General features: G+C 47.1%; 1 protein-coding gene across 1 annotated transcript in view; it reads left to right on the top strand.

Annotated features, from left to right (window-relative positions):
• The window catches only part of MGAT5B (alpha-1,6-mannosylglycoprotein 6-beta-N-acetylglucosaminyltransferase B), a 188,155-nt gene that overhangs the window by 109,899 nt on the left and 55,241 nt on the right, over positions 1-23,015 (top strand). The window contains exon 8 of the mRNA XM_090059720.1: positions 3,398-3,567. Coding sequence (XP_089915846.1) covers positions 3,398-3,567 — 170 coding nt within the window. The remainder of the gene's footprint in view (positions 1-3,397; positions 3,568-23,015) is intronic.

Here is a 23,015-nt window from a genome sequence, read left to right as displayed (position 1 = left end):
TGGAGAAGTTGCAGTGCTCATGATGTGGAAGAATGGCAGCAAATAAGAGGCAGTACAAAATGTTGGGAGGAGGGTACAAGTAGCCTGTGTGTTTGGCGGGCCAATAGGAGGCACTTCTGTGCTGAGCCACCCACCTCATTGCACCCAACCACCTACCAAGCTCCAAGTGCCTCCTCTGGGGTGCCTCACATCTGCCCAACCCCCTTCCTGGAGCACACCCGCAAGCCTGGGGTAATTGCTGCCACCACACAGGGGTCTGATCTTTATTAGGGCCCTGTGCCCTCTGGGGTACACAGGCCTTGTAGACCTTGAGGGTGCTTGATCCACTGCAAGAACGTGGAATGCTTCCTTAAGCCTGAAGCGCAGATAGTAGCCTTCCTTAGTCAGACGAGCACAGGGAGCATAAGGCATGCCCCAATCCTTCTCCCAGCAAGTCCACCAAGCTTGTTATATAGGAGAGCTTTATTGGTTAAAGAGGGTAGGCTTGGGGAAGGGTACAGGTTAGAGAAGTATCACAGAATAGCCTGGAGCAAACAGTACCGGCTTAGTCGCCTTTTGACACACCTCTGCATTATAGTAAGCTTTATTTCTAGATAAGTTTCAGGTAAGTTACTCACATGTTCATCTGCAGCGTAGAAGAGCTCCAGAGGCTGTGTGCTTACTCCATGTTCTCCAAAATGGCTCCCCCCCTTTCAGGAAGAAGGGACCTTAAATAGCCTTTCTGACTTCATCCCTTGGACCAATGATAGATCAGTCTTCTCAGACTATGGCTGACACTGGTTGGTCAGTTTAAAAAATGTCAGCACCCCCGGGTGAGAATTTATGGTTACACAAGACAGAGGACGAGCAAGTCCCCCCCCATCAGGAATTTGCAACCTTGTGACCATGGAGGCTAGGTGCCTTCTGCAGCCAGAGTTTGTAACCAGAGTTGGGGGTTTAGGGCTGTAGCCCTACATCAGTGAGACAGGCAGGCAGAGAGGTTTATTCCTCCAGTGCCCACCAGTAAGTTGACTTTGTCTGGCCTTTGAGGACCATGGGCAGGTTGCTAGGTGCACTCAACCAACCAACATCTGAACTGAACTCTATGTACATTCAACCAACCCCTAACCATCTGAACTGAAAGCCAGACTGAGTGTTTGGTAGGGACACTGGCAGCCAGGGCTTGTTTCCTCTTTCTGGGCAGACTATCCTAGATCTTATTTATGGGGAAGTGAAGACTAAGCCAGGAGTCCAGCCGTTGACACTGTATTGGGTGTAGATATAGGCCATTCTAGGGCACCTGGTTCCTTATTTAAATAGGGAAAGGCCATCCTAAAATCCATGGCTGAAATTCTATGGTGCATTCGTGTTCATTATGCTGGCAAATTGCCCTGATCCTGATTGGTGTTGAGCACCTACAACTTGATCAGATTCCGTGGGTCCAGATCTGAGGAAGGGGTGTTGAGAGCCCACATTATCCATTGAAGTCAATGGAATCTGTGGAAGCAGGACATCTCTGCCTATCAGGCTTCTTTCCACATTTACTCAAATCTAAGATGACCCTGAATTTAAGACAACCCCCCATAATTAGATTCTATACATGTAAAAAAATTATAAATTTGTTATAATTCTGCTTGTGTAGAATATAATTATTGGAGAGGTATCTTTAATGCATCACTGCAGGGGGCAAGTGCTATGGGGAGGTCAAGCAGCTTGCCTGTGCCTCTCCCCCTGCCATCTCTGCCCTCTGCCTGTCCCCCCACAAGCCTCAGGTCCCCCTTCCCCCAAAAAAGTGTCTGCTCCCCCCACCCCCAGCTTCTGTTCCACACAGGCAGGCGCCATCCCTATTTTAGCCTGGAGCATGTCCCCAACCTGGCCCATAGCAGTCATGCGGGCTGTGTGCTGCTGCTATAGGTCTGGGCTGTGGCTATGCTCAGTGCTCCAGGCTGAAGCATGCGTGGAGTCTGCCTGCACAGAGCATGAGTAAGGCAGAGAGAGAGAGGGACAAGTGGGGGAGAAGAGGCTGCATGGGTGGTGGAAATGATGAGAAGAGTCTGCAGTGGGGAGATGGCAGGGTACAAAGGCAATGCAGGTTGCAGGGGGCAGAGAGCAGCTGCAGTTATGGGCCTCCCCTGGGTAGGGGTTGGAGCTGAGCCACAGCAGCCCTGTGTCATGTCCCCACCCCCAATACTTTCTTTGTACTCAGTTGTAAGATGAGAGGCTTCCTTCCCTCATGTAAAATGGGCGGGGGGGGGGGAACCCTCCTCTTAGAATGGATTAAATATGGTACTGTGGTGCCTAACCATGGATTTGGTTGCCTTTTCAGCCTGAGAGGTTTGCGTGAGTGAAGATGGAATAAAAACCTGTATAAGGACCTAGGAGTTTGGAGTCAGTAGAGTAATTAGGGGTGGGCAAGGGGGGCACATAGCCTGAGTTTTAAGGGGTGGCCTGGAATCAAGGCTTGTGGGCACTGGAAAGGATGCAACTATGCTGCTAGGCAGATAGCTACTCATTGGGCCCTGTGGAGAGGGCTAAGAATGAAGCAGAGATGTTGGGGAGACTCTTCAGTGCTGGCAGCTAATTGTTTAGGGGAAAGAAGCAGGGAGTGAAGACACGGGTACCCCTGCCCACTGCCAAACTAGGGGCTTTATTTATTTGCTCAGCATGGCATTTGGCAGCACCTGTTCGGAGGCGAGGGGCAGACAGGAGGCTTAACTTCTTAGCTAGTGGACACTACCCCCACAGCTGCCAGGGCACTAGAACTGCCTGGGCTTCACCTGATGTCTCCTTCCCCTCTGTGCAGAGCTGGAGTCTGCAACTGGAACCTAAGAGCCCCTCACCCCTTCACCCCTTAGGCCCTGGAGACCATCCAGAGGCACGGGCATGCTCCTGGGTGCCCTGGGTGACAAAGGAGCTCACTGTACCCCTGTTTGGAGTACTAAGTAGCTTCTGTTATATACACCAGAACTGAGGAACCTTGTTTCCACAGACAGTAAAGTCACTGGAAAATGATGTGTTGGATAGACAGAAACTTTTTGCAAATTTGGGTCATGTTTGATGACTAGCTTCAGCTGTAAACGTTGGAAATACTGAAAAATTTTGTCCCAACTGTTTTTCAAAGAAATTTTTCAAATGTTTGTTTCAAAATGGCTTTTCTATTTTAAAATGGACTCAAAAAGAGAAAAACATCAAGCGAAAGGGTTAAATAGCTTGAAAACAAAGCAAGACACTTTGCAGGTTATCGCCAAATGATGGTTTGCGTTGTTACCAAAGTTCCAAAAGGGTCTGTTTAGGTTCAACCTGAATTTTTTGTTTGGCCATGAAAAACTAGATGTGGTATTACTTCTGAACAATTTCTGTAGAGCCAGGTCTACAGTGACTTAGTCATGAGAACATCCTCCTCTCTCCTTGTCTCTAGATTTTGGTTCATATTGGCTTCCTGACCGAGGAATCAGGGGATGTCTTCAGCCCCAGAGTGCTGAAAGGAGGGCCTCTGGGTGAGATGGTCCAATGGGCAGACATCTTGGCAGCCCTCTTCATTCTGGGACACAGCCTGAAAGTCACGGTCTCTTTAAAAGAGCTGCAAAGGTGGGTGCCACACTGATGTCCATGATCAGGTGGGGTTATCTGTTGGGCTGGTGTTTGTGTTCCTGGGTGGTAAAATGTGCAGTGTTGGCATTTTGAATCGGCAGACCGCATCTCCAGCCATTCGAGGGTTAATCTGAACTCTTACGTTTTCATAGTTGCTGGGAGCCAGGGCACACAATTGTGTGTGCTGTCATGGACTTGGTTTGCGCTGCGTATTTACCCTCAGTTCAGCCATTGCTATTGTGGCACCAGTGTAAACATAGACAAGGAAAGGCCTGATGGGTGCAGTTCACCCTGGCTTCCAGGAGGTGTGGATGGCCTGATGCCCTGATTCTAGTACGATGGCCAGGCTTTGCTGTGGTGCAGTTTCACCAGAGGTCGGACACTGATTATCGAAATCTCCAGTGCTGGCAAAGCCAGAGAACTTCTGGGGCAGATCCTCAGTGGGCATGAGCCATTGTGACTCCACTGTTTACCCACCAGCTGAGGATATGCCACTCCTGGGTGCATGACTTGAACAACATGTTACTCGTCAACTGGTCACGGGTGCCTGGGACCACTGCTGGCAGCCCAGCCTGAAAAACTAGCATCTGTCCTTGTCTCCCCCAGTGGTGAGCTGAGGAACCTGCCTTTTTCCAAGAACCACTCCCATGAATGTGGGATTTGTGCTGTACAGAATTGGGAACTTGGGTCCTGATCTTCCTTTCGGCTGACCATGGTGTCAGTCGGGAGTAGCACACCCAAATCTGACTGAGTGACGCTGGTGTAGAGCCAGTGGAAGTAAGAGGTGAAACAGATGACTGAAGTGACTGCAGGTTGAGGAGGAAGGTTGCTGCAGGATGAGGAGGAAGGCTCTGGTCCAAGGTTGATTTTCTACACAGGGAAGTCCTCCCCTTTGGTTTCATTTAGCCTGGTCTTTCATGTGCAGCCTTGCCAAGTTACTCAGCCCAGACAGTGTGATGGCAGCGTGGATGGAGGATGTAGGTATGCAGCAGTCCAGCATTCCCATTTTGCTTCCACTGACTGTGCTGGCACTGTTTAACGGCAGTCATGCTGCCCTCAGTAAGCCTGGTTCCTGCCCTGCCCTGCCCTGCCCTTCTCATCCAGAAGCATTGAAGCACAACATGCTCAGGGTTGAGGGGTGGGGACTGAATCTTGGGTATGCACCAGAAACTGCTTCACATTTACACTGAAGCCTTGGCATGACATCAGAGTGATATAAAGGCAGAGACTTCGTCTAAGGAGACCAGAGTGTAAATGACCCACTGGGTTTTACTCACTAGACCTTCTGGCTTGATTTTTCAAGAGCACCAAGTGCCTGCTTTCCCCTGCTAGCTCCTCAAATCAGGCCAGCTGTCATCAGAGGTGGAAAAGAGCTATTAATTCCTCTAGCCTAGTAGCCTCTCCAAGAGCAAGATGGTTCCTGGTAGTGTCTGATGTAGGGCTCTGTCCAGTACAGTTCCAAATGCCTCCAGTAGTGGGGCCTTACACTTTTGGATGTCTAAGATCCAGGCATTTTTCAGGGACCAGCTGATTTCCTATAGATGTTCTCTAAGGACATTTCCAGTTTACAATTAAACAGGCTAAATGGCTCAATGCAGACTTAAACACCCCCTGTTCCAGCACTGCTCTCAGAGAACCTCGGCATGGCTACGTATATGCCCTGAACCATCTCTTCGGTTTGATCACTGGTCTCTGGAAAGGAGCAGCAAGGGCCTATTTTGTTGGTGGCAAATCCAGGTTTGGGAGGAAAGCCATATAGATGTGCCCTAAATCTTCTGAGCTCCCTTTTGTCTTGTTGGTAATTCACTCCTTGTGCATGTTTGCTGGCAATAATACAATCTTTGCTAAGCGGGCCGTTGAAAGGACGCAGGGCTCTATCACCACATTTATCCCCAATAGCATGTCTCTATCTGCTATCCAAGTCCCCAGGCACACAGGAGACCCCCCTCTGCTTGTACCATCCCGATGTTTTCCCCTAAAGAGTGATCCAGACCTACAGGGCAAGGGGCAGCAAAAATAAAGGCAGGAGGTAAAACACAGCAATCTAAAGCTGCCCCATTGACTAATCAGTTTGGGCAATACTAAGCCACAGCTTGCTGCATAATAATCCATGCTGGAAAGTTCATGGGGGGGTGGGGATGGGGGGGAGACCCAACCCAACCCAACCCCTGCAGCATTCAGAATAAGGAGGGGAATTTGCTCCTGAGTAATTATCTCAGAAAATCATCCTGGGCTTAATGCAAAGCACAGCAGCTTCTGTAAGAACCACGCACTTTGCACAAAAATCTTCAGGTCAGAGTACATGCTGTGCGCCAAGGTACGCTGCTGTCAAAATAACATTTGCATACACTAAGGTGACTGAAGTTAATGCCTGTTTTTTAAATGAAGATCCTCACAGGTGTGGTTAATGGCAGGGAAAACTCAGCTGACTCCTAGAGGAGTTGGTGAGGAGTTTGCTTTCAGCAGCAAGTGACTCTGCCACAACAGCCTGCAACGTCATCTGTGACTTTTCACCATTCTCCAGAACACAGTAGCTTAGATGTCCATTAGCACAAACAAAACCCCTTGCTCTGCACTGATGCTAGTGCTCCCCTGAGACACCTCTGAATGAAGCCCTGAAAAACAGCCGTGTATTGGCAAGTATTCTCTTCCCCTTCCCAGCCAGGACTGAGCAACAGTGACTGGATCAGTACAGCGACACTGCACGCTCCTGCCTGCAGTAGAATACAGCCTGGAAATGTTTCTGCTCCTGCTAAGTGGATTTTACTGAGCAGTGGGCAAGCCGCAAAGAGACTCCAGCATGACCTATTTTGTCTCATGGTTCATCCTGAGGCCAGTTTCTTTCTTGGCCTTTTAACCTTTCTAGCACTCTTTCCTGGCAATGGAAGCCAATGCAGCTTCTCTCATCTGGCTTGGAAATACAGAGCATACATCTGTGATGAAATTACACATTACACTTGGACCGTTCTATATTGTGGAACGGTGAAGTTAGCATATGCTATGAGGAGTCCCAAACTGGGGGATAATACTGTTTCTATCCTGCATAGCTCTGACTTGCCACTAAAGGGCTGGTGAGCAGGGGCTCGGTTAAGAGCCAGGGCTCTATCCCTGCTCTGGTGGGAGTGTGGGGGCTGGGAGTGGTGCATTCTGGGATGCTGGAGGACTGCAAAATGCTTGTTTTATCTCTGTGGCGCAGACTGAAGTTAACCTAACATGAGCTAGGTAGCATGGCCAAGAGTCAACCTTTGCCTGAAGTGGCATAAGTTTGAGACACTCAGTTAGCACAAGTTAACCATCTTGAATGTGTGGATGCTTGTGTTCTAAGTGCCCTTAGTATGGTCTAAGTGTAACTTAGTGTCCCAAAGGACTCAGCAAGCAGAGGGAGTAATAACAGTAGATCAGCACACACCTTCTCAGCAAAGACAACTATGGTGTATGCACAACTGGACTCAACAGGTACATTTACACTGCGTGACTGCAGCTCCTGCAGACATATGAGAGCTGGCTAGATTGGGTTTTGCTAGGGATGCAGTCACAGTAGCATGGAGCTCAGTATAGACTGCAAAACCTGCCCAAGAAGCTGCATACATACTTGGGTGGCTTTTCTAGTCTGTGCTAAGCTCCCTGCTGCCACAGTTAGACTGTGTATAAGAATGCCTCTCCCCCCGCTCTACCACCCAGTCCTATTTGCACCGCTAAACCTGGAAATACACCCATGAAACTGCCCCCTGCAGTGGCTACTATAGAACATGAATGGCACGTTGTTTCAGGAGCAACTGTGGGGGAGAAGGGTGGAGAAATGTCCTCAGTACATGTCTAGGTTTGGATCAGGTGGGATTGTCCTGTAGATGTATCCAGATTCCCTTCTGAGGTGGCATCTGTCACTTAACGTGTAGGGGCACATTTAGTGCACAGACTGTGTAGGCTGCTTCCTCAGAAAGCTTGCATGTCAAGGTCTCAGGTTAAGCTTTATCTGCTGCTGCTGCTCTGCAATGAGTGAGAGATCTGCAATGAATGATGTCCTTGGGAACAGCTGCTTATTCATATGAGATCTGGATGGGCATAGAAGGCCTGTTAGATTGGAATAGAGGTGCGCCTTCTAAGAAAGCAGCCAATTCTTTAACATGATATTGGAGTATGTTTATTGTTGCCAGTTAAATTGCTTGCTGTTTATACACAGTGCCCCTGTGGTGCCAGTGGCTTTACAGCCAGGTATAAAGGCAAGAGGTCTTTGCAGAAGTATTTTGGCTTGTGGGGTCTTTGCGTGTGTGTGAGAGAGCTACAAAGAGCCTTGTGCGTGTGTGTGCATGCATGTGCACATGCATGTGCGCACACACACGTGTACAAGCGAGGCACACACAAGGAGCCTGTCCCTCAGTAGCATAGGAAAGGAGAGGTGATTGGGGCATCATCCCTTGGCTCTGACCCCAAGGAGGGACGAAAAGAAGTGCCTACATTTCTGGACCAGTTGCTGCCAGCTAGTGATGCTGCCCTGTGCATTTATGCCACCCAAGGCACTGAGGAGTCACATTTTGCCATGGCATGTCCTGCTGAACACCCTGCACAATGACAAGGGACAAGCTCTATCCTCTACACTCAAGCCAGTCCAGGGGCCTGAAGCAAATTGCTCCAGGGGGATGAGAGAGCAGGAGGAAGCCATGGGTTAACCAAGGGAGGGACTCACAGATGCGCAAGTTTCCATCTTCCCTAGGGGTAAGACTCTAAGAAGAAAGGGGGAAAAAAAGGCTTCAGTCACTGAGGGGAGAACCACTGGTGCCCAGCCAAAGGTACTGGTAGTGGGAATGGAGCTGGGTAGGATGGACGTTGGTGACGTTAGAAAAGACCTCTTCTCAGGTCTTTTCACCTCTCCTCCCCGGGTTTGGCCATAGCACTAGTTTAAGGGGAGGAGAGAACAGAGTCTGAAACAACCCCAGAGTCAAATCCCTTTGAATACTTACCTTCACAGACAGTGGACAGATTGATTCCCTTGTTAGCAAAAAGGGCATGGGTAGCTCTGGTCTGTGCAGCACAGCAGGGCTGTGGGAGGACTGACCTCGCACTCTTGGAGCCACTCACCAGAGCAGGGTCAGGGATCAAAAGCTTAATGCCTTTGTGTGCCAGGGGACAGTGGTCACTGGAACATCCCCCACTTTTGCAAAGACCTCAGGAGGCAAAGCCAGGAGGAGCAGTGCGTTGGAGAGCCCTTCCCTTCCAGACACCACTGGTGGCTGAGGGGAGCCGGCGATTGCTGGCTTGGGCAGGGTGGTTCTGCTGATGACTTGCTGCACGCTCTGCCTTGTGTGAGAACCAGCCCACGTCCCCTGCCTCTGAGCAATGGCTTACAGCACACTTTCCTCTGCACTTTATCATTTGTCTCCAGTCCGTGCCGAGTGTTTTACCCTCCCCCTCTGCTCTTGCTGGAACCGCAAGGGAAACTCTCTCCCCTTTGGCATTCCATTTCTCTGCCAGGACTCAATTTTCTCTTTCCATTGAATCTGCTCGAGCTGACTTGGGACTCCACTGTTGCAAGGAGCTTCCCTGAGCGGTGGCTCTGAAAAGAATAATTTCTTTCCTCCCTCACTTAATTTGCTGAGGCACTGGAGTTTTGTGCGGGTGAGTTCATGGAGTATTCCCTTTTGTAACATTTAAAGGCCAAGGGAAGAGCATACGATTCAGTGAAGCCTGTTTGCTTTCTAGCTCTTTCGAAAACTTGCTGCCATTTTTTGTTTCCGGCTAGACAGCAGAGCTGAGGAGTGCTTGGGGCGGCCTTCACTGATCCTGGCAATGGGAGGTTTAATAGAATCCATATGATTAATAATAAATCACACTAATAATTAATCGTGCATAGTTAATTAACATCTTGGGACTCAGCTGTGCCTGTAGCCACAGCGCTCAGTAAGACATGATACACAACCCATGCCCTTTGCAGGGAGGCTCTGGGGAAACATCAGGAGTAGGAGTTGCTCTGCAGAGCCACGATTCCCCTCATCCTCTGCAGGTCAGTGATTTGGTCCAGGCCCATGACACCAGCAATGAATACTGATGCTCCCTGTCCCACTTCAACTCTCTTTGGCCAGTTCTGCTGAGGCTGAGAGGACAGAAGAGCATTTGCTTTTGCTTCCCACCCACGTGGTTCGGGTGCTGTGGCGCAGCACTGTTTGTCCCTGACCAGACCCAACACCTGGGGACCAGCGCAGAGCTGCTGAGTGAATCTCGCTGACCCTATCACAGCCTAATATGGCTATTCAGTTCAAGCCTTAATGCAGCCCTGTGCTTCTTCCATTTCTTTGACACCACAAAATATCTCCAGCACGGTGCAGCTGCCTCCTTTCACGTGCAGTCAATGTCGCTGGTCTGCAGAAGTCAACAAGCTGAAGTACAAATTACACAATTAGGCTGCTGAAATGGTGGGGGGTTCGCTAAGTGGGACACAAAACACCACGAGCTCAGGACGCTCGAGAAAATGCTCAGCATTTAACTACTCATGGGTGCGGCAACAGTGGAACAGAATAGGCCTCAGCTCACTTGATGGCAGGATTGGGCCTGGGTTTGGACCATGCTTTAGGGCTTGCCTGGATGCGGTGTGCTATGGAATTGCAAAATCTTAGGATCCCTTATTTCCTTCCAAAGCTGCATTCACAGAGAGGTTTACACAAATATACCTCAGCCTGTGGTTATCCCTACAAGCTGTTTATTGTAAGTTTGCTTCTGCAGCCCCAGCAGATGCATCAGTCAAGATCAGGGCCCATTGTGAGAGGTTTTCCAGCCGTGCAGGAAAAGACAGCCTGACCCAAAAAGTTTACAGTCACAGGGTCTGATCTTGCAATCTGATCCATGCCCGTTAGAGTCCTATTGGAGTCAATGGATAGGCACAAGAGTTAATACACATGGAGGGGATTATGGAATTGCGATGTTCATGGGGTGTGATAGGTTAACTAACTTGCATGACATTGTGTCTTTTTCCTGACTGGATAACATTTTAAGCAGGCAAATAATGGACAATGAAGAGAGAACAATAAATGGCGAATAGCATAAAAGTACACTTTCTTCACACTCTATGGACCAAAATCTGTGAAGTGTTTGGGATTCTCCGATTTTCACAGCAAAACTGGTGGTCCTCCAACTAGGTGTGAGCCATCCAGCTCTCGGTGCCAGATCCAACTTACATTCAAGCCAATGGAAGGTCCTTCAATTGACCTCGACAGAGGAAGTTTGGTCTTTGACACGGCAGTCAGGCATTTGATGACAAAGCTTCGTGCAGTCTGAGGGGAAGCTTGGCACTGGGCCGGGAGCCAAGAGAGGTTGACAGTCGTTCTGACCTTGCCATTGATCTTCTGTGTGACCATGGGCAAATCATTTTCTCGTCTGTGTCTCTTACCCGTTCCCCACCCCAGGCCCACCCCATCTTTTGTCTACCTTGTCTATGTAAGCGTTATTGGGCTGGGGCTATCTCGTACTGCATCTTTGTACAGTGCCTACTACAGTGGGCCTCCAGGTTGGTTAAGGATAATAGGCACTACCCAAATGTGAATAATAAAAGTCTGGCTCATCTCTTCTTGTGTGGCTTCTCTGAACCCATGAATCATGCTGCTTCCTCCTAGCTTAGCCTACTTTTTCTCCTGTAGTTGAATGACATGCAGGTGTTCCTTCCCCCACCCACCTTTCCTTGTATTTCTCCTGTGACTTTGTTAGCTTCCCTCTGATGTGTCCTGACAGGCAGGAGGCAAAACATGCATGATTATCTGGTGGCTGGTACAAGGCATTGTAGGGCACTTGCTAGTTGAATTGTAACATCAGCTGCAATTTGCAGCTCCCAGGCTGAAAGCAAAAGCATCAGGCTGAATCAATTAGTAACAAGCCTCTTGCCTTGTAACTTTTCTGTGGGGTCTCTGGAGGGGAATCAGAAAGGGACAGCGGTGCTTTTGGTGATATCTGCAAATGAAGCAGAGGTGAAAACACACTGAGCCACTCAGAAGAATCTGGACCTGATTCTTATTGCTATAAAGACCCCTCTTCCTCACTCTGATGGCACAAGGGGGCCTTTGGGGAAAAGAAAATCAAGACGTGTGTGTGCGTGTGTGTGTATGTGCACACTGTGCAGAGTGAGGCAGGGAAGGGAAAAGGGGAAATGTATTTGTGAAAAACCTAGTTTGCTTGTTAATGAGGCAGCTTTTAAGTGGATAATGGTAAATTACAAGTACCGTACTGTGTTTAAAGCCCTGCACTGTGCGCCTCCTGATGCACCCTCAGAAATAATTGCTACATGCATGTCTCTGGAGTCTGTTGTCCTCCCCCACACTGGCCTACCCCATTGTGATGGTGGCCCTGATTCCTTGATCTGCTGTGCTAGCAGAAAAGGATTCATGTTGGCGCTGACTTCCCTGGTTTTCCTTTCTGGCATGAGCTGCCAGTTTCTGCCTTCCCGTCCACAGAGGAAAAGCAATAGCGTGTCGCAGCCACAGGCTATGAGAAGCAAGGACCACAGGGGCAGAACAAGATAATGAGTGGGGGAGTGGATCGTTAATAATGCAGAATGTGACCCAGAAGAGTTTGCAGTTATTTAGAGCACTGTGCCAGGAGTGTGGGTGGGTGTGTTGGGGGGTGGATTTCAGAAATGCCTTTATGGATATAAATGTGGCTGCTGTAAATGAGAATCAGAAGGTGGAAGAGAATGGATGTTGTGGCCTGGGACATGGTGGGCTCCTGACTTTCAAAGGAGTTTAACTGCTCAGTATGAGCAGCCACAGCTCAGCAAAGTACTTCATTTTAAGGATAGACTTGAGTCCCATCAACTGTAATGCTTAACTTTAGCCAACAGGGATTGTTTAATGGTGATTGGTAAACATGAGCCTCACGGTGTCTTGGTTCTGTGAGTATTATGTCCATTGTATGGAAGGGGAAAATGAGGCACTGAAAGGTTAAGTGACTTATCTTCAGTCACACAGGAAGGCAGTGGGGGGTGGGGAATTTGAACCCATTGCTCCTGTCTCCTGCTGCCACTTCATAGACATACAAGCTTCCTTCTTCTCCAGTGACATGGACTTGGACAATGTAACCCTGATGGGAGAGGCACTGCAGCTTGTTGTGGCTCTGCTCCAAGTATTATAGACAGATGGGGAGGTCATTAAGAAGAGAAATATTATATTTAGACTTATAACAGAATGCACAGAACACCCCTGGTGCAGTGCCTTTTGTCTGGTACACATTTAATTATAGGCGTTATTTTCCCGTGCTTTCAACAGTTGCTGAGGTACATTCATACTACAAAAATGTGTCATTCAAATGTGGGCTTCACATCCAAACTGAAGCATTTCTAATTATTCTCTGGCAGATAAAAGCAGCCTTTTTTATCTTGTGTGTGTTCATGTTAAAACTAGAGCGAGATCCAGGTGCAGACTCTAACAGAGCTTTATGCCATGTACCCAACTAGCAAGATGACTGCTGCTGTTACGCAAGCAAGCTGGGAACTGCATGTGCAGATAGCCCAAACTGACCAACTGGACATGCAGTTTTGTGATTTGTATGCATGGATATGTAATAGCTTCTCCTTGGTTTGTTGTTGTGGTTTGAACTCAAGACTTAGACACATCAGCCTCTCCCTTGAGTCAAAGGGAACTCCGTGAATTGTCAAAACTGCTGGGTTGTTATCCTCATTGGTCAGAGATTTCATATGAAGTCAGGGAGTGGGTTGCAGGTAAGGTGCGGAAATCAGCTCAGCTCCCATTTAGACACATATATTTAGAGCATCTAGCCCCACTGGTGAGTGCTGAACCCCTGAACATCTGGCCTTTAGAGAGAGATGCATGACAAAGGATCAAGTGGATGGTAAAATAATTTAAGTATAATATCGTATCTGTAGCTATGTCAACACTATACCTTCTTCTTCCATATCTGACTGAGATGGTTGCACATGTCCATTATGGAGACGTTTTCAAGTGACACATTTCAGCTGGGTTTTTTGATAGCTGTAGGGCCAGGTTCTTACTAGGTGTTAGTCACTAACTCCAGCAGAAGAGATGGATAAATTATTCCTCTGAATTGCATTGCTTCTCAGCCACCTGCTACGTCCTGCGCACTGCCCATGCTTGGTGCATTGTTCCAGAGTGTAGATCAATATTTCAGCAGCTTAACTGTTGGGAAGTGAAAGGATTTAGAGGCTGTAGGCCGTGCCTGTGTGTGTGCCTTACGTATTTAAAGGGAAGGATCACAGTGAGTCAAAAAGTCCTGCATATTCAGCTTCAGCCACTAGCTGGAGTAGGTGGAACATCGGGATATTCTTTGCTAAAGGCTGTTCACAGCTTCCTCGACTTCCAGTAAGTTTGGGCTATTTGCTTTGGAAGTGCATAGGGGCACAGGGCTTGCTTCCAATCTGTTTATGCCCTAGAGGTGGTAGTTACAGTCTAACCAGGGGAGCAGCGCAAAGGTATGAAAGAAACCCACTTGTGTGTGTGGGCTTTGTGCCAACAAACTACACAGCACTGAATTGCCTTTAGGGCCCAGCTTCTCACTTGGTGTAAACCAGCTTAGCCCCACTGACTTCTGATTCCCACCAGCTGAGGTTCTCCCCCTAAAGCCCCTCACATCACAGAGATCTCTATCGGCAGCTGGCGCTGAATATCTGTAGCTGTACGAATCGGAGATAATCTTACCGCAAAGCGGTACGTTGTGATAACCCGCACACTCCTGTGGTGATATCACTATTCCCTTTGGCCTTTCCAGCCAGGTGCAGCTGTTTTCATTGTGTAGCTCCCATGTCAACAGATGCACAATGGTATAGCTCCCAAATTAAAAGCCATATACATTGCAATGAAAGCCGTGCAGGTTGGGGTGATTGCAAAAGCTGTTTCCTATCATTAGAGAGGCCTCTGTTTCTTTGAATAGGTGGTGAGGTAGATTTATTGCCGATTCCCCCCCATGAAGAATGCAGATAAACAACATTGCCATTGTAAATAATAAACCAGAGGTATTTCTTTTCCCTTCGTGGGTTTTGTTCCATGAGAAAGGAAGGCGCATAAATTAGCGGGACTCGCTGAGCCGTTAAATTGCACTTCTTCATGAAATATGTTTATTTGTACCAAATGATGACTCACTAACTGGATTTTTTGCAGTCTGCAAAGGCCTCTGCCTAGCCAAGCTATCAAAACCTCGTTATATCATCAATGTGTCCTTTGTATAGGAGACTAGGGGAAGAATCTTGTGTGCAAAGAGCACCGATCCATTGCCATTCGGCCTCACCGCATGGAGCCCCTTTCCTTGCACGCACGCACAACCACCTCACCTGAGAGGGGAGCAGGGGCCCGTGAGTGAAACCAGTCAAAATCCTTCTGGTTAGGAGCTTGAGAGCCTGTGGGAAGGTCTAGATGGCTTGAAGTGTCAGGTTTCTCAGACTATATTCCTAAAGGAACGATTTCCCCTCCAGGGTCTGCAGCCCTCATTTCAGATGCCAGGAAATGGACCCCAGACCGTGGTTTCCAAGTTCACGGAGGGCTCTGGTTGCTCAGGTGAGCAATCTTGGCTGAAGTCCCCTATCGCTTCTGTTTTGTAGGAATAAAGTAAGGTATTAGCAGCTCCAGCAGATGGTGCTGGATGTGAGCTTGCTGGTCCTTGACTCCCGCTACAAGAGAACAGGGTTTAGCTTGCTTGTTGGTTTAAACCAAATGAATCAATGCCTAGATTGCTCGGTCCTTCCACCGCCACCTGTTTGCTCTTGTGAGAGACACAGGGTTTATCACTAGTTAAGGAGGAGTTAAAAACTGGCAGCCCATCACTGGTGGACATTGTTATGGGTTGTATATAAGGGAGGGTTTTTGGTTTTGTGGATAGCTTTAAAATAAATGAGCTATAGGGCATGTTAAAAAAAATACTCTTGTTAGCCACAAGAACAGAGCTGGGACCTTTCAAAGGGAAAATACATCGCAAACTCCAGACTGCGATGACTTCACTTTAATCCTTGTAAACACTAGGGAGGGAGAAGGACTCTGTAGGTTATAAAGAACAATGCTGGCACAAGAGTAACTGGGTATAAGCTGGTCACGTATGAACTCAGGCAACAACTTAGGCAGTTTATAACCATCACCGCAATGAGAATCTGGAACGGCCTTGCAATGGGAATAGCTGGGCAAAAACCTAACTAGTGTGGAGACAGCTCTTGTTAAATTTATGAATGAGATTATATGAGGCAGCTAGCTGTCTGTGATAGCCGGGGACTGGACCTGTGACCCTGGAGGCCTCACTAGTCTGACTTGCAACATTTCAGGGTTTTACTCTCCCCTGTGAGAGAGCCACAATTACCACAGGAACAGTTTCTGAATTTGGCCCCTTTGCTTGATCCAAAAAGAAATGGGGTTGGAAAAGCAGAGGAAGGAAACACAGGAAATGCAGATATTTTTTGCAGGAGAGATTTTTTTCCCCCCCCTGAACTCAACCCAACTTTTAAAATAAATCTCTGGGGCTCATTCTCTTCTCTCACCATAGTTTTCACTCATGTCAATCCACTGACTTCTATGGAATTACTCCTCATCTGCACTGGTGTCAGAGGAGAAGCCGGTGAGAGATGGTAATATTGTACCATATGGAGCCCTCTGATAAGATGCCCATTCAAATCTCCTTGGACCTTTTGGAATATTTTTCATTGCTTACCAAGCCAATGGGCTAGAGCTCTCCCTTTGCTCACAGTCATAGTTCAGTGAATGTGCTACCCTGGGAGCTTTGCCTTCATTGCTGGCAAAAGCCAGGATAGAACTAGCATGTTCCTACTGGACTCCATGTTAAAGGAGTGGTAATCTGCCAGCACTGCCTGGAAAGCCCAGCAGAAAACCTTTTACAAGTTCAAGAACTTCTCTTAGAAACGAGCTCAGAATCTCCTGTTATTCTATGTCACAGCTTGGGGATGAAACTATCAGTTACACCGGGGATTCAGATGCCTGATTCCCTGCTAATTGTTATGGGAATTGGGTGTCCACATTCCTTCTGTGACTTGACACAGCTCAACTAGTCCTGTGTGAAGCGGTTAGTAGTTGCTTCAGATTCGGCTGATTCAGGGGACGGTGATTCGATTTGGTGATTTGAATCACTGTCCTGATTCGATTTGGCCGATTCTTATTCAGAGATTCAGCTGCTGCTGAATCTCCAAATCAGCCATGCCCATCTCCCGCCCTCTCCCAGCCTGGCAAGGGCTTGCCTGTCCACCTCGGCTCCCAGCACTTGGGGAAAAAAAGGCCCAACTCAGTGGGTGCTGCCAGGCAGGGGGTGATCCCTGCTGCCCCACGCTGCATGGGGGGGCTCTGCACCCCCCCTCACTCCCCCAGCCTCCTCCCCCCACAGGTGCCCCACCTGGGCCAGCTCCAGGCACAAGCCCCCAGAGCCCCAAGGCCACAGTGGGGGGCAGCAGGGATTTCCCACCCCCCCCACCTGGCAGCACCCAGTGAGCACCAGGGCTTTTCTTTAAAGGGGTGGGAGCTGGGGTGGGGGGGAAGCCACGGGGGGGCTGGCAGGGGTCTCCCCATGGTCCCCTCCCCCACCCCTAGTACTTATCAGCTTGGAGTCAGCTGCAGCTCCCTGCTGCAGCCACTTGGGACTGCTTGAATCACTGAAGCTCTCTAAATCTTTTCCAAAGATTCGGAGAGCTTTGAATCGATTCAGACATTTACATTGGTCCTCTGATTTGATTTGGATTCGGAAATTCGGCCACCGAATTGGGCCAAATCTCCTCCAAATAGAGTCACTGCCCAAAGTTTTGCACAGCCCTAATCTCAGCCTGAAGCTGTGATGAATGAGACTCTCAACTGGCCTAAAGCAGAGCAGCTCCATTCATTTCCATAGTGCCATTACTTTTGGGCAAGTTTCTGGACACAAAATAGACAGTAGTGGATGGTATTCAGAGCATGAAGGCAGCATCCCTCTTAAGTCCCACATAAGTCCTAACTGGACTTTCGATGAGGCCTGGACCTTTTGCTTTGGTGTTAATTCCACCCAGTTCGGACACATGGACTGCACCAGATTTCCCTATAGAGGGATCAGGGGAGGGAAGCAGAACTGCTTCACAGCTGTCACTGTGATCTCCAGGCACCAGTAGCCTCCATAGTTCTCGCCACAATAGCTACTTGGTTTGCCTGATCTTGGATCCACCAGTACTGTCCCCACCAAATGCTCCCCCATTCTTGAGTGGGAAGCACCGGTGCTTGTGAGCTACGAGCTTTACTGACGGGATGTAGCCTCCACTCCTGTCCATCAGCCTCAGGCATATTGCATTCCTTTATACACACACCCATTCTGCTATTAATCAGTGCCTTTTGCCTCTGGAGAGAGGGGGGAACAGGATTTTCCATCCCTAAATGGGAAGCTGATTATTGAAACGCATCTGATATTGCCAGCATGCAAAGCCCTCTCCAGCTCCTCTCCCGTTCGCTGCTGATAACAGAGGCCAGCAGTAGAGCTGCAATTAAATATGATACAGAATATTGGTCTGGGCTGTAGAAGTGTCCCCCAGGATCAATTTGGTACTGGACCTTCCAGGCTGGGGAGCAATAATTTGGCAGCAAAACTTAGGTTAATTTGAAAATAGGTCAACGAGATGTGCAGATAACCTGCAGTAATCTGAATTCAGAGAGCCCCTGCCAAGCTCTGGCAAAGGAATGGGTCCCTTGGTTGTTTAAAGTACCTATAGGGGGAAAATAGCAGGACAAGAACCTGCCGTAGATTTATTCTGGAGTGTGCACAGCTGTTCAAGGCAGATGTCGAAGAGCAGCCAGAAAGACACAACTCTACAGATGGCCAATATTCTTTTAACTGGCTTGATTTAAAGGGGAAACAATGTCAGGGATCACCCACAGTATCTTTCATTCAATATGTGCGACGGGAGCTTTGCCGTCGTCATCGCTAACCCTCTGCAGCCATGACCTCATGGACACACTTATCCATGCAATCAGCATGACATCATTATCCAGGCATTTCAGCTTTTTGGGGGCTGGATGGGAAGATCAATCAAGTCACTCGTTTCCTTCAGTCACTTGTTTATTTTTGAGATTAAGGTTTTCACAAGCGGCCCACGATGCAGGGGATCAACTGCTTTTTTTCAAAACAAATCTCTCAGCTAAGCTCTCTGAAGAAAAAGGCATTTGTGCTCATCAATTTTATTTGCATAATTTCAAGCGCCATTAATAGTACATGGCATGAGGAAAAATTACTGAGATTTCACTCCAACCATGAGTGAAATTGGGTTTAGTAGAAAATTAGTTGACTTAAGTGGCAAATGATGAAAGCTCCAATAGAGAATGTTTAAATAAGGAGGAATAATAATAAAAAAAACCCCTATAAGGTGCAGACTGAATTTGCATGATTAGAATGTTAAAATCAGGAGCTATAAAGTGCTGAGGAAGAATAAAGCCAGCAGAAGAGGCTGAGCCAGTTGGCTGTCTACATTTAAAACATTGTTAGCTGTTTTAAAGGTATTGATAACTCAGAAGCACAAGATCTTCAAGGCTTCTGGATCAATATACTAACTAAGGAAGTCCTGGAGGGGGTTGTTACAGGCACAAACTAGAGATCAAGATGAGCTACTACTTAAGCACATGTCTAGAGCATGTGAAAAGAAAAAGAGATCATTAACAAGTATTCCAGTTTGAGAGATGTTTAGTCAAGGTCTCGTGAGGCCAGTTGTTAAACATCATTAAGACTTCTCAGAATTAAAAATGAGTTTTTAATGCTAAAGGTATTGCAGGGCATCTCTATTTTTGATATCATTATTATGGGCAAAGATGTATTAATCACTGGCCTGGAAGCTAGGGGTTACATAGAGACCAGCAATTGTGGCCTGACTACATTCCACAAAGTCAGTGGACAGCCCAACTAGTAATATGTATAGTCTAGGGCTGCTTGCAGATGTTTAAAACAATAAACAAAAACCCACACTTTACCAGAAGAACCAGCGCGTTACTTTGACCTGGCTCTTCAGCGTCTGTGTAGATCAGGGGCTTCAGCAGGGGTCTTGACACTTTTCGCTAAAGCTGATTCAATCAGTTATTAGATAAAAGCACCAAATCAATGCATGTGCTATTTACAGGTATCAGGCGAGCCGGGTCCAAATAAGGTGATACTTCTTCTGGGCATGTGTAGGGCTCAGTGTAGGAACTCGCCAAGTTTAAAGTGAAGCACTGGGGTTTTTTTGCTTTTTGTAACACTTGTAAGCAGCCTACAGGTCTCAAAAGGGCTAGTTTTTTTCCCCAAGCTGAGCAAAATCACGAGCAAAATTGATTCAAAGGAAAAATGTAGTCAGGAAAATACGTATCAAAATCAGAAGACTTTAAGAAGAGTTTATTAGGTGGCCTTGAAACCGTGATTCCACAATCAAAAAAAATCATGATTTTAGCTTATTCAGTGGTAAAGTGGTAGAAGAACTGATTACAAAAATAAACGGAGGGGAGCTAGCAATGAATACAAATGAGGAGTTATGAAGTATAGAAAATTGATAAGGGAAGCTGAAGACCTTAGGGTGGGTGGGAAGGAAAACCATGACTGGTGGGGCTAAACACGTTCCTGAAGTACATTTGTAACAGAAGAATTTTTGCAGCAATACAGGCTTTTTACTAGTTGAAGATGGTAAAGATGTTAATCATGGATGCAAAAAAAAGTGTTCAGTAAATACCATATTTACTCGAATATAAGATGGTCCTGATTATAAGATGCCCTCCTCCCCCCCATAATTAGATTCTAATGTACAAATGTGTTATAATGGAAAATATACAAGTTTGTTATAAATTTCTAGGTATAGAATCTAATTATTGAAGGTTTGCCTTGAATTTGTTAACCTCCCATTGTTACAGCAGGGAAAATAAATCTGGGAGGTCAGATGGTCCCCTTGCCTTCTGCCCCCCATCTTCTTCCCCCGTAGCCTCTTCCTCCATCACCCTCACCACTGTAAAAGGCTAAATGTGAAATCAGCAGGCCAAGAGTCTGCACCCTTGGGAAAACCTTGCTGAAGAGGTTTCTGCCCCCGTTTTGCCAAATTTTTATAACTCTCAGAATGCTGAGAAATGTACATGAAAAACTGGAAAGGGCCAATATTCAAAAAGGACAAGCAGGAGGACCCAGAAATTACAGGCCAATTAGTCTGCTATCAAGTCTAGGCAAAATAGTTGAAAACCTACTATAGTATTCAATTAATAAAGTATTAAAAGGTAGGAATATAATTAATGTCAGTCAACATATTTTTATGGCAAATAGGCCTTGTGAAACAGCCCTTATTGCATTTTTTGATCTGAATGCTGGTTTGGCTGATAAAGAAAACTATGTAAAATACTTAGGCTTTTATAAGGGGTATGACTGAAAACTGCATGACGTCCTGATAAAAAATTTACCACAATACAATATTAATAGAGCACACGTTAGATGGCTTAAGAACCATCTAATGTGCAGAGCTCAAGAAGTGGTTGTCAATGAGGAGTCCTCTTCCAATGGACATGTTTCTAGTGAGGTTCTGCTAGCTGTCATACCAAGGCCAGCGATGTCCAGCATTTTAAGCTGTGATTTGGATATATGTGTCAAATCACTGCTGATGAAATTGGCACATAGTGCAGATGCAACAACTGCCCAGATTGCAACTGTGAGGAAGGGCAGTCAGGCAGAGCAGTCTGGACTTCAAGGGAAGCTGAGCCCATTCAAAGAAAACACATTTCATTAAAGCCACAGTCAGAGTTATGCGTTTAGGAGAAAGGAATCCAGAATTTACAGAAGAGATGATGGAAAGCAGTGGCTCCAAGAAGGATTTGAGAAAGGGTTTAATCAGCCAACAGCTCAACAGAGCTCCCAGCATGATTCTGGTGAAAATGTCTGTGACCCTTAACTATATAAACAGCAAATGGTTAGTAGGGGGAGGGAAGTGTTTGTACTTCTGTATGCAACGCTGGTGAGATATGACTGGAATGCTGTGCACAGTTGTGATGTTCACATTTTAAAGATGTTGAAAAATGAGAATGAGTACAAGAAAAAAAAGTCACAAACCTGATTTGATGGCTGAAGAAGATGCCTTAGAGTGAGAGGCTGAAAGAGCTCAGACTGATTAGCTCGTCAGAAAGAGGATTGAGAAGTGACCTGATTATGGAGTCTAAGTGCCTTTATGGGGAGGCAAAACCGGGTACTAGAGGGCTCTTTACTCTAGCAGAGGAGGGAAGAACAAGAGCCAGCTGCAGGAAGCCAAAGCCAAGCTCAAATTAGAAATAAGACACGTTTTTAATACTGAGGGCAATGATAGACTCAAACAAGCTCCCAAGGGAAGTGGGGGAGTTTTCATCTCTGGGTGTCTTCAGAGTTAGAGTGACTGCCTTTATGAAGGATCTGCTTCAACATAGCCCATATCATTGGGCAGTGGGCAATGGGTAAAACACAGTAGCTGAGATGTACAAGATGCTGGATTAGATCATCCATTAGTCCTTTCACATCTTAAATGGTGTAAAGAGATCAGTTTTACCATTTGTAGGTAGTGGCTCAAAGGGAAAACAGATGGGGATAGCCATCAGATGAAAGACTGTCCTTTGAAACAGTCACTGGACCAGATCCTCAGCCAGTATAAATCAGCACAGCCCTGTGGATGTCAGTGGAGCTGTACGCAGTAATGTGAGCTCAAGGCCTCACCAAGGTGCTACACAAGGATGCAGGCAACAAAGTGTGGAGTCATAGCTTGTAGACTCCATCTGGGGGCAGAGTCTTGTGACAATGGTGTTCTACCATTGGGAAGCCTTGGAAGCTATCTGATGTCTGACCTTTCTTCAGCACCGCACATAATATGTGTTACTATAAGCACTTAAGTGTGGCAGTGTGTCCAATGGGAATTCATCTGGGTTAAGGAAAATGGCCCTGTATTTACCAAATCATTTGCTTAGTTGGGTGAAATTCCCCCCTGATCAGAGGGCCATGCCCTTAAGTCCAACTTGGGGTCAGACTCCAGGGTATAATAGTCCCTTCTAGCCTTAAATTCCATGAATCTAATTTGAGAACTTAATTGTGCCCAGCCCACATGCTGGCTGTCTTCACAGGAGCAGATCTCACCCTCAAAGGCACACAAAGGCTGGCGATTAGAAATGTAACCCTACTGCCAGGCACAGGTCAGCAGCAACAAGGACTGGTTCACATTTTGGGGTACCCCATAAATTATACCAGTGGCTTGAGCCCCCACCCAAAAATCTGGGAACACTAAATTTGCTGGGGCATCCTGTATAAACAAAGTCCCACCTCACAAGCAGTGTAAACACAAACACCCACATTTAGTACAGGCAACCCCTGCTTAATGCTGTTTCAATTAGCACTGTTTCGCCATAGTGCTTATGTTATGTTGATACGTGATTCTACTTAGTGGTCAGCAGGTTTCGTTATAACATTCATGGGCATTGAATAGCTGGCACTCAAACTGACACTAATTCTGGCAGCCCTGATTCTGGTAGCTTTAGAAAGTG

This window comes from Crocodylus siamensis, chromosome 8 (genome assembly GCF_052110815.1).
Source record: "Crocodylus siamensis isolate JL-2025a chromosome 8, ASM5211081v1, whole genome shotgun sequence".
NCBI lineage: Eukaryota > Metazoa > Chordata > Crocodylia > Crocodylidae > Crocodylus > Crocodylus siamensis.
This window is presented reverse-complemented; position numbering and strand designations above follow the sequence as displayed.